This window comes from Spinacia oleracea, chromosome 2, assembly GCF_020520425.1.
Source record: "Spinacia oleracea cultivar Varoflay chromosome 2, BTI_SOV_V1, whole genome shotgun sequence".
Lineage (NCBI taxonomy): Eukaryota > Viridiplantae > Streptophyta > Magnoliopsida > Caryophyllales > Amaranthaceae > Spinacia > Spinacia oleracea.
Genome location: NC_079488.1, coordinates 72,185,993 through 72,198,097, shown reverse-complemented (window position 1 = coordinate 72,198,097; position 12,105 = coordinate 72,185,993). Strand labels below are relative to the sequence as shown.

At 32.7% G+C, this 12,105-nt stretch overlaps 1 protein-coding gene across 3 annotated transcripts; it reads left to right on the top strand.

Moving 5' to 3' along the window:
- Positions 1-1,421: 1,421 nt before the first annotated feature.
- Positions 1,422-9,058, top strand: LOC110799351 (tRNA-splicing endonuclease subunit Sen2-2). 3 transcript variants are annotated; one of them, XM_022004604.2, is made up of 2 exons: positions 1,422-1,662; positions 8,184-9,058. In XM_022004604.2, the coding sequence occupies exon 2, from the start codon at positions 8,224-8,226 to the stop codon at positions 8,926-8,928; it is 705 nt and encodes a 234-aa protein (XP_021860296.2). In that variant the 5' UTR covers positions 1,422-1,662; positions 8,184-8,223; the 3' UTR covers positions 8,929-9,058. The 3 variants fall into 3 exon arrangements, with proteins under 3 accessions (XP_021860296.2, XP_021860297.2, XP_021860294.2); XM_022004605.2 differs by having other exon boundaries at positions 1,423-1,662; positions 8,156-9,058; XM_022004602.2 differs by having other exon boundaries at positions 1,424-1,662; positions 8,204-9,058.
- Positions 9,059-12,105: the final 3,047 nt, after the last annotated feature.

The following is a 12,105-nucleotide window of genomic DNA, read 5'->3' as shown; positions in this document are numbered from 1 at the left end:
TATCGAATGATGATGTGTGTTCGTCGTCTGGTATTGAATTTATTTAATAATAATCTCAGTTTTCTGGTATTGAATTAATTTAATAATAATCTCAGTTTTCGGGTATTGAATTAATTTATTAATCGTGTTATAGCATATCAGTACATTTAACTAGTAATATCAAATTTAATCCAAAATAGGGAGTACTATTTCATGATTTTCGCTAATTTCAAACATATTTTTAGTTTGACACAAACAAAACTCTCCATTGCTCTTGGGATTTCTATGGAGTGTAAAACCAATTCAATTTTTTTCGAATACAAGGTAAAACCAATGTTACTTTTTCAGTCGTTAATTTGCTTATTCTTTACGTTGTTATTTGTAAACCAGCAATGATAAATAAATACTATGTATAAGATGTTGGGAGAAAAATTAAGGGTCCAAACTTAACTTTTTTCCGAGTCATGATAATGTTTTTTTTCCTAAAGACATGATCGATAATGTATTTTGGAAGACCATTTCGTTTCCAAATTCTCTTCCTCAACAAATCTTAATAGTATTATCAAACAAATACATATGACAAAACAAATGTAAAAATTCTACACTTCCAATACCATGTTATTGAATATTGACCATAATTATTATGTATTTTTGAAAGGACATCTACCACTACTTGGAAAAAATATCATTTTAATTATAACAGGTTATTTGGAATTGGCAAGAATAAAACTCGTTCAAAATAAATTGTAAAAACTAATCTAATGCCACAATTTGTAACTGGCAGTTTGGCACAATGTCTCCCACTACAAATACATGGTAGTTAACCATGTATTTGCAACTAACTATGGTCATGTTTGACAATAGTTGTTAGATGTTTGTTGTTAGTTGTTTGTATGTACTAACTGGTTTGACTAGCTGATTTAATTAGCAGCTTGTGTAAAGTGTTTCAGTGTTTGATAACTTAGTTGTTAGTAGTTGGTTAATCTGTAAAATGATCATTAATTATGACATTGGCATAAAATGATGTACGCTGGTAAGGGTTGTTTCTAATTTTAGACAATATACCAATTATACTCATTTTATACCAACTTCTTCAAATATCTAATACAAAAAGTTCCAACATTGAGCTTTTAAAAATTAGCCTTTTCATCCAACCCACTTCCAAACCTTTCCTAAATAAACACTTCAATTAGCTTTTTGAAATGATCAAACATCTAATTCACCTTAAAGTACTCTTTTTTTTCTCCAACCTCTCTTAACCAAATATACCCTATACTTTTTGCCAATTATAAATTTATAATTACACTAACACATGACAAACATGAATATGTGTTGTATTTTGTACGGGGAGTATTAGCCAACTCTTAAAAAAATTGACCTCGACCTGAAATATTTGACAAACTATTTTAAAAATGGTTGTCCAATTAGTAGCCTTTTCTAAAATTAGCTTTTTGGACATAAACTCTCTTTCAATCCTCTTTCAACCGAAGACTCAATTAGAGCTTTTTGGCCTGAAACCCTATCATAACTAAAACCATCTCTCTCAGTCTCTCCCTCTCGTTCGTTACCTTTGCGACCTCGATCAGTAGTTCAGTACCACCCTCCCCTCCGGCGACTTTACGATCTCACCACCAGAAACCCCGTCGTAAGCCTTCCTACCCGACCCCGCAACCTCACCACCAGGTGCGACCCCTTATCTCATCTTTCTTTTGTTTGTTTGACCATTAAACCCTACTAAATGTTGGTTAATTTTTGTTTTAGAATATGTAAATTTGAGATTTGATTGATTTTTCTGTTAGCATTTGAGTAGACATTGCAATTGGATTGGATAAATGATGTTAGGTCCATGTGTTTATGCAATGAAATCACATTTTTATACGTTGCCCACCAAATGTTCGATAAAATGTCACTGTGCCTTTTCAATTTTTCATTTCCTTTTCTTGTATTTCTGCATCAACAGTTTTTGCTAATTGTTTTTCTTAAGAAAATTCTATTCTGTTAAAACATGGGGTTGCATTTATTATTGCTACATTCTTTTAGCTTGCAGTTTTAGAACTATGTTTTAAGGTCATGCTGATTAATTGATGGATAAATTGGCTGCTTGTGCTTCTCAATTTCACTTTTAGTCAGTATGAAAGTTTCAAGCCTGCCCTTTTTTCACTGGATAGGTGTTTGGCTAAGTTGAGTTTAGATTTGTGCTCATGAGGATATCGGTATAAGTTATGGGGGTTCCTTCAGGTTTATCTAATATGTTTCAAATCTGCAAATTATTATCGCTCTGAAACTTGTATATCATGATGATGTCAGGTCTTACATTCTTTGGATTTGACTTTGTCGTTAACTTTGTCGTGTCTTAGAGCAGGATCTCACAGATCCGTTGTATTAGGATCTCGGTTTTCGTTCTTCCCATATTCTATTACATCAAATGGCACCAATAGAATATAGAACTACTCATGGACATTCCCTTTGAAACACTTAGGAATAAAGAAACCTTATAGGAAAGTACCCTCCACCTATGCTCTTGAGGGTTGAAAACCAAAAGAAGAAAAATAGAAAATCATCTCGTCTGTTTCTCATATCATCTACCACTCCCTCTCATGACTATTCCGCCTTTTAGAATTTAAGACAATCAAATATGTGAGATACAACATTTACTTCTCAAAAAACTTCAAAAGCTTCTCTATTTCTAACTTCTAAAACGGTTCTTGTACTTGGAGCACATATATTTCTGTACATACTAGTATACTGCTTAAAGTCTAAATGTCTGACAACTGCTTAAAGTCTAAATGTCTGACAAGGTGTCCACGTATCCAATACTCCCATCCAAATTTTTGCACACATTCTGACACGGTCAAAGGAGTGTCTTGAATTCTTGATTAATATTTTAGACACGACTACCATACAAATTGTCGCATAAAAAATGCGACAATTTTATTAAAAAAAAGATGAAGATTAAAATATTCAATTTTGAATTTAACAACTTAAAACGCAAAAATATTTAAAATCTTCTCGAACATAAACCTACTCAAAAACTATTGGTGTTCTGATGCACCACCAACACCAATAATTAGCTCGTTCCAGCGTTGGTTCATTGATGGAGAGTTGTGCTATCTCATAAATATCGGCATCCACGTCAAGTGTCTCCACCTGAACAAAGATTGAATAACATCAGTATGTTGTTAGGATTTTTATTTTAAAGTTAGACTTTAAATTTTGGATTCTTTTGGCAATTACCATTGTATGCAGTACACCATATTTTGATAATTACCACCTTATAACAAAAATAATTAATTTTTACCACCTTAATTTTTCAAAATTTTTGAAATCACCACTTGCTAATGTTTTCCATCCATTTTTCCGTCATTGTAGGGCCCACTAACCGATTTCTCCTTTTTCCACCCATTCACATCTCTTTCACAATTTCTATCCCTTTCTCTCTCCCCCTTCAATTTGCTTCAATTCCCTAATTTCAAAATTTCAATGGAAACTCTTAATTACTTTAGGTGATTTTTTTTTTTTTTGTAGATTTTTCCTAATTGGTCTCTAAACATCATAAGGCTAATAAAGACGTAAGAATTGTTATTTTCTTCTCCAAAGATCGTGAACTTCAATTTGAAACTCACACATATGTGTTTATTTCCACTAGTTGAATAACAAAAAATGAAACAAAATCAATACCTATTTTCTTGATTATGTTCTTTAGGTAAGCCCCGATAAGGATGATTATGCAAATTCAATAGTATATCGAACCTAAATTTGGAATTTGATTGAGTTTTTTGAAATTAAATAACCAAATTAAAGAAGAGGAATAAATAAATAAGTAGAAATCGTGAAAGAAGAAAAAAAAAGGAAAATAATGAGAAATGGGTTAGTGGGCTCTACATTGACGGAAAAAAAATGACAAAAACTGTTACCAAATGGTGATTACAAAACGTTTGCAAAAATGAAGGTGGTAAAAATTAATTTTTCTTATAAAGTGGTAAGTATGAAAATGTGGTACAGAAAAGGTGGTAAATATGAAAAATCCTTATTTTCTTATGTCCCAATAACGGTAAGGACCAGATTTTTAACTATTCTCCTTCCTTGCCATTACACGAGGTTTGTTATGGCAGGAGTCTAAGTCTTTTGCCCTTTTAGATATCAACTTATTTCTCTTGACCGTTTGAATGTCGTCATAATGGTTACAATTGCGTTCACGACACGAAGATAATTCCGGTTGTGACAATAATCTGAAGGCAAGAGATTGAAGACGGGGAAGGTATGAACTATAATTTACCCACCGAACAATAGGTTGAACATATTGGGCAATAATTATATGAGCTTGATTATTAGGAGGCGCCTCACTAGAAAATGCCCCCAGTCGAGCATGCTTGAAGTCATCTGAATTTGGAGACACCTCAAACATTCATTTCTATTGTTGGAAACCTTTTCATCTTCATTGGGGGCTACCCTTGACTCCTTGAGAATCCTGTTGTACTACCCTTAAGCTAACGTGTGCTATAGAACTTTTGGAAAAAGCGGATGTGCCACACAATGCAAGGGGGTAGAAATTTTGGCTCTCTCTCACATTCTGAATTGCATCATCAGAGGTTCTAGTTAGAATGTCTTTGAGTCTTTCCCTTCATGCTCAAATCAAATGTTCAGTTAGAAGGAAAAGACATTGTAACTAGAACCTCTATTTTTCTAATGCAATTTAGACTCTTACAGACAGACAGGTGGAACAAAATTTCTATCCCCTTGCATTGTTTTGCACACTCGCTTGCTCCAGAGTTCTATAATATACGTAGGCTTAAGAGTAGTACAACGGGATTCTCAAGGGAAACCCCCAATGAAGATTAAGAAGTTTCCAATAATAGAAATGAATGCTTGAGGCGTCTAAGTCCAGATGACGTCAAGCATGCTCGACAAGAGTACGGGGCATTTTCTAGCTAGACGCCTCCTTAAAATCAAACCTATATAATTAACGCCGGAGATGATGTAGAACTTATTGTTTGGTGGACAAATTATGGTTCATCCCTTCCCCATCTTCGATCTCTTGCCTTCAAATTATTGTCACAACCTACATCATCTTCGTGTTGTGCACGCAATTGAAGCTATTATGATAACTGTCACACGGTCAAGAGAAATATGTTTACATTTGAAACAGAAAAAACTTATTCTATTGCCATAACAACCTTTGTGTAATGGCAAGGAAGGAGGATAGTTACAAATGTGGTCCTAGCCGATAATGGGATATAGGTAAAGTTTTAAATTCTAACTTTTTATACATATATATAAAAGTTAATCTTAACAACTTACTAATGTTATTCAATCTTTGTTCATGTGGACTTACGTTTGACGTGGATCGGTGGATGTCGATGTTTGTGAGATAACACAACTCTCCATTAATGAACCAGAGTTGGAACGAGCTATTGTAGGGGGTGTTTCTCGCAACTTCGACTTTGAAAGAGTGATTGTTATGAACTTTTACAAACCACTTTAACCATTAATTGTGCACAAATAATTCGATCTTTGCAGTCCACCCCCCTAAGGGATTTGTTTGAGTTTATGCCTAATCACTTCGATGTTAAACACTTTGGAGGGTTAGAAAAAGCTTACGACTTTGAATTTTGATATTTCGAAAGAGTCACCACCAAACATTTATGGTCCGTCTTGAAGAACAAAAATGACTCCGATAAGACACGGTCTTTGAAACAGAAAAAAGAGAACGGGAACGAGTACATCTATTTCTCTTTTGACATAAGGTGTATGCAATTTCGAAAGCAAGAATCATTTTACAACAATCCCAGCATGACAGTATTTAGGTCGGTTTGAACATGCATTTTTTAGAACTAGAATTTGTGACCACTTCGATTAAGATTAAATAAGGGAACTATGACCAGTTTGTCCAAAATTATCTTATTAGTTGTGATGGAACTTTGTAGGTCTTTGATTAGCATGGTAATGGTGAAGCACATAAACATTAAATAGGAAATGTAAGTGCGGAAAATTAGATTATTACAACAATTAGAATGAATATGCGGTAAAATAAAGCAAAAAAGTGCAACAATCGAAATAAAGCAAATAAATGACAGTAATAATAACAAAAAATCGAAATAAATAAAGAAAAATAAAGCTTTTGAAGACTTTGAGTTTTGAAGAAAGAAATATTCAAGTGTGACATTTCAATTTTGAGCTCTTCGAAAACATGGAATAATCTAGTTTTAAGAGGGTTGAACTTAAAATTTCATCGATTTTAAGAAAATGAGTGTTGAAGCATGACACTTTAATCTTTACTTGAAACAAACGTAGTTTAAGGGAAGAGGTTTCTCTTCTTTAAACATCATTGGACATAGAAACTTTGAACTTAGAACTTGAACTTTGAATTTAAAATTTAGAAATTAAGAGACTTAATGTTAAAAGAAAGGAATGTTCAAGCATGACATCCAAACTTTTATTTACTTTAAATAATTTGTAAGTTCTAGTTTAAAGAAGTGTTTGATCATCTTTAAACATCTTTAAACATTGAAAACTTTGAACATGAAACTTTGGAAATAATTAATTTTAAAATTGAAATCAGAACCTTGAAATCATTTGAAGGGAACATTCAAGTTTGATGTCCCTCTAAAGAAAACTCCTAAGTGCTCATATTTTCCTAGTTTAGGAGGGTTTTGAACCCTACACGAACATCATTAGATTTGCATAAACTTTGAAATGGCTTGAAATTAAAAGAAAGGTAGAAGATTAGAATGAGATTAAGCCCTCGAAAATTACCTAGATCCCTTAGGTTGAACTTCCCTTGCTTGGGCTCCAATATTGCTAAGGAATTTAGAACTTTGAATCGATTTTTGAAAGTTTTGATGTTTAGAATAAGTGTTGCGCCTAATTAGGGTCACTAATTGGAGAGAGTTTTGATGATTTTTAAATTTTGAATTGCTCTCCCCTTGGTTTGAAAAAATGAGGGTATTTATAGGAGATTTGGATTTAGAGTTGTTGGTTGGCAGAGCGCACACGATGCGATGCGCGCAGTCATTGCTGGTCTTTGACCATATTGTACGCGTGCCTTCAAATGTTGGTCCTTTGAGGGGATTGATACGTTTTGCATTAAATGCTTGTATTGATTACTAGTACTTTGATGTTTTTTCTTGCTCTCCAAGTTATGGAAAGGGTTGCCTATTGATGGTTTTCGGAAAAAGGTGCTTGCAATTGATTTTTTCGGAAATGCTTTTTTGCTCAGCTTTCTGAGTTGGCGCTAGGGTTTTCAATTCGCAACTTGAGTTTTTTGAATTTGGGTCTTTGACTTAGATTTTGGACTCGGGTTTTGGAAATTGGACTCGGAATTTGGGTTTTTGTAACTTTGAATTTGGAATTGGAAATTGGATTTTCTAACTTCGAATTGGAAATTGAATTTTTGGATTTGGGAATTAATTATTATCAATATTGTCGCATCCGCTCAGAATTGTCCAACTAAAAGTTGACTACCGGTATCGTCATCGTACTTTTAGGGGGAGACTTAATTTTGGTGTCTAGAGTGGTGCAGTAGAAGACTAGTTGTTTTATTGAGTAATTTTTATGTTTTAAGACTTTGAGTAGTTTTTATGTTTGAGAAGTTTTCCACAAACAATATATTTTATGTTTTAAGTTGTTAAATTTTGCAATTGGATATTTTGAGTTATTTTTGTTAATATTTTGATCTTGATCTTTTTAAATTTATCAACTATTTGTTATACATAAAAAGTGTCAATTTTTTTTGTCCGCCACTTTAGTAGCCGTGTCTAAAAACACTCCTTTTACCGTGTCTGCAAAACTTTGGATCGGAGTGTCGGATGCCACCTTGTCAGACATGGCACAAATCCGTGTCTGAGGAACATAGGTTGTCTTCTCTATCTTCTCCACTTTCAAGGATTTAGATTTTGGCCTTTTGGGGTGCTTGTCTCTAATTTTGTAACATTTGGTTATATTTTATCGTTGACTCCAGCTTAAGATGCGGACTTGCATTATGTCGTTGTAACTTGATATGTTTGAGGCCATTAGAACTTTTATCCTTGGAGACTTCTGTTAGTATGTATAATTGCCTACCTGCTACTTATCTTGTTTGCTGATGATATAAGTTTGTAATTTGTATTACAATGTTCAATTTTCTGACCTGATGATTTATAATCTAAAGCCTTAAAATACTTTCTCCATTTGCTGCTAGATGACTTGGATGTCTGATTTTTGAATAGCTATTTCACGAAATCTGTAGTTATTCTGAAGAGAGACTTGATGGGTCCAAGATGGAAAGGGAAGGGTGCTGAAGCTAAAGGCCTTGCAGAACCAATGTCAGAAATAGTTTCAGCACTTCAAACATGCCTAACCACATCAGAATGCAAGGGGTCGATATCTGGAAGCAAGGTTTTGTTTGAAGCAGATACCGAACAATCTGAGCTTCTGAACCGTGCATGTTTTGGTCGGGTTATTAGAGCCAGCCAGAAGGATGAACATTGGTACGAACTTACTTTACAAGAGGCTTTTTATTTGTGCTATATGTTGAAGTGTTTGAAAATTGAAGGAGACGATGGCGTTGTGAAAAGTTACGAAGAGTTGTGGCAGTTTATGATTTCAAAATTTGAAATGTTTCCTGAGTTTTTCAAGGCTTACTCTCATATGAGAATGAATAATTGGGTAGTGAAATCAGGATCTCAATATGGTGTTGATTATGTTGCTTATCGCCACCATCCAGCTTTGGTCCATTCAGAATATGCAATTCTTGTACTATCAGGAAGAAAAGATTGTGGACGGCTAAAGTTATGGTCCGATATGTATGGCACAGTTCGGCTTTGTGGTGGTGTTGCCAAGACATTGCTAGTTTTACATGTTTTGGGCAATAATAACGACACTAGTTCTGCATTATGCTTGAGCAATTACGATATAGAAACACGTACAATCTCTAGATGGATTCCAGAGCAAACTCGTGAAAAAAAAGAATGAGTCTACAATGAACGTCATGTATTACTATGTATCGGAAGTGATTTGTACTGCTATGTACTACTAAGAAATTACTAATTGATTACTTTTATAAGGATTAATTATTAAGTAAACCTTCTTCTCTCTCAAAAAATTACTTCTGCTTTTCTCTCTCTCCTTCAGTTTCCCCAACCTTCTCTCCTATTCTTCTCTCCCATTCTGGCTCGTGATAATTTGAAGATTTCTCTTCATGTTCTGGTATGATTGAACTTTTTAATTTCTTTTTCTACTCTTCAACAAGATTTTGGTACGTTCTGAATAGACCTAATTGGACAATTGATGCTTCATATGTTTGCTTGGGACTGAGGGGATATGGAAAAGATGGAGATTTGACTGTGAATCTGTGATGAACCAGAAATTAATAGAAGCCGTGAGCACAAACAACAACAACACCAATGAAATGGAAGAGATGAAGTAGTAGTGCGTGAGATATTGAGATCGAAGACGAGAAAATTAAGAGTTTTTTATTTTAAAATTTCTAAACAAACAGTCAAACCTCTTTTGTTTTCTTTTCCCCCCTTAAAACTATATGATTAAAGTATAATTAATTTTCTTTATGAAAAAAATAATTCTTAGACGATGATTCATCAAATTATATATGTCCTCTTTAATTTTAAACTAGATTTTAGCCCGTGCGATGCACGGATTTTGTTAAATCGTTAAGTTAAAATAAAACTCCTATTATAACTGCTATATTTTATATAATAGATTAAATTAGTATTTAGGTTGGAATGAGAGGTTGAGTTCTACGAAAACTCTACGCCGTCGGTGAGGAATTTTACTTAAAAGGTAAAATATTAAATTATAATATATTTTAAATTGGAAACATATTTTCTAATATAAGACTGATTTATTATTTAAATATTTGGTAACTTATAATAATTAGGAAAATTTGTAATTATTAATCCAACCTTTGCCCGATTTTCTTTAATTAAGCCTACCTATGCAATATTTCTAAATAATCCAACCTTTATGACCCAACTACTATTATTAAGCCTAGCAAGTTAATAACCTGCTGTAACCGGTATTCACCCTTACGTGGCAATATAACCGTTACAATTTTTTTTCCCTCCTTTTTTTTAATTGTTATTCTAATGTTCGTTCCTCTCTCCTCTGCGATTTAATTGCTTCATCTCTGCAATTTTCGTTCCTCTCTTCTCTGTTCATCATTTCTCTTCTACCTCTTCTCCACCATTGTTGATCCCTCATACCTCTCCATTCGAAGTTCGTCAAAAATAATCAGCAATTGCTATGACTGGGTTAAACCAATCAACTGTTGGATCTGGGTTAAGGGTTAAGGGTTAAGAGGAGAGAAGGGTTAAGGGTTTTTTGGAAAAAAAATAGAAAATCCTGTTTAGGTGGCACGTGATGTGACGTGTCCAAAATTTTAGGAGGAAAATCAACTTCAGGTTGTCAACGTTTTTAATGTTGACTTTGTAACAGGTAACCGGTCACACAGGCTTAATAATAGTACTTGGGTCATAAATGTTGGATTATTCAGAAATATTGCATAGGTTGGCTTAATTAAAGAAAATCGGGCAAAGGTTGGATTAATATTTACAAATTTTCCTAATAATTACAATCGGAGATGATTGTTTATTAGTAGAGTATGTATTTTAGTATGAAAAGGAATGTAACTATGAAGAATGTATCTATTCATAATTCTAGTAGTAGAGTAATTAGTAAAATCTCCTACGGCTTATTTACTATGCAATTAGCCAGTAATAAGATAAAAATTGGGAAGTCTGTTTGTACTTTAGCATATCATAGTCAATTATTTATCATGATTGATTTTTACTTATTCAGTGAAGTTTTAATCAACTACGGAGTACTATTATTATTGGTGTGCTTAATTAACGCTTTATTTAGAGCGTTATATTATATTGTAAACACTATAGCATGTATAGTATACTTCGTATTAGAAAATAGACAATATTAGAAAAGTATAACTCTAGTTATTATTGAGATATTTGTCATGATTTTATTTGATGTGAATAACAATAATGAGATACTCCCACTTATTTATAACCTTAATATATTGGGTTTAAGTTCTTTGCTTTGGGTACATTTCCCCTTCGTATAGCCTAAGTACGTATAGATCCCGATAGTTGGTATGACCAAACCCGAACCAAAAGTTTTCCAGCTCCATTCAGTTCAATTCACAAGAACGACATTGTGTTCATGTTTATTCTTTAATGATCTATTTTATTTATTATATAAGTATTACTATTAATTATAATGTAATTTTCATTTTATTATTATTTAGTGTTTACTTTGGACAAATTTTTATTGTAGATTTTGGATTAAATTTTATTATAGATTTATTTTAATTATTAAAATATTTGATTTTTGATGGAATTGTATATATTATTAATTAATTAAAATATCTACTTGACACCTAATTATTTATCTATGTGGCACTTGATTTTTTTAATTCAAAAATAAATTAAAAATCTTATTTTTCATTGGACGAAACCATTAGTAATCCTAGGTGGCGCTCTAATATTTTAGCAAATATGCCTTCTTTATATATGTATATTAGATTGTTTATATGTAACATTTAAACGTTAAATTTGACTAATTTAATTTGTGACATGATTCCGATTTTATCTGAACCCAAAAACCTTAAAATAATGGCTCAAACCCGACAGAATCATTTGGTGGGTCTATATATTAGCTTCAATTAGAGCATAACCAAGTCTAAAATATGAACACGAATTATGTGAAAAATATAAAATCCTTCTATACCATTTTTCGTCTTGTCAATTTTTTTTGAAAAATAGTCGATAAAGTTATAGTGCAAATGGGTAAATATTTAAGGAGATGTGGGACAAGATGATACATTCATTTCCATGACCATCCATCAGTGTGCAATTGTAAACTTCGTATATAAGATCATAAGTAGATTATTATGGAAAATTTATAATAGAAAGTGAGTAGGTTATGAAACACACCAAAATCAAAAGCGAATTATTTCGGACAAACTATCACAAACTATTTAAAATTTATAATATACATGTCGTTTATCAAATTTCCTCTAAAAATATTTTTCTACAAATGTTTTTTTTCAAAAGGGGGAAAGCACAACATATAAAATATCCTGTAAAGATGAAGGTAGTCTAAAGAAAATGAAAAGGGGTT

What these genes read in the sequence shown, in the direction of transcription:
- LOC110799351 (XM_022004604.2), top strand. Translation starts at nt 8,224, where the DNA reads ATGGGTCCAAGATGGAAAGGGAAGGGTGCTGAAGCTAAAGGCCTTGCA.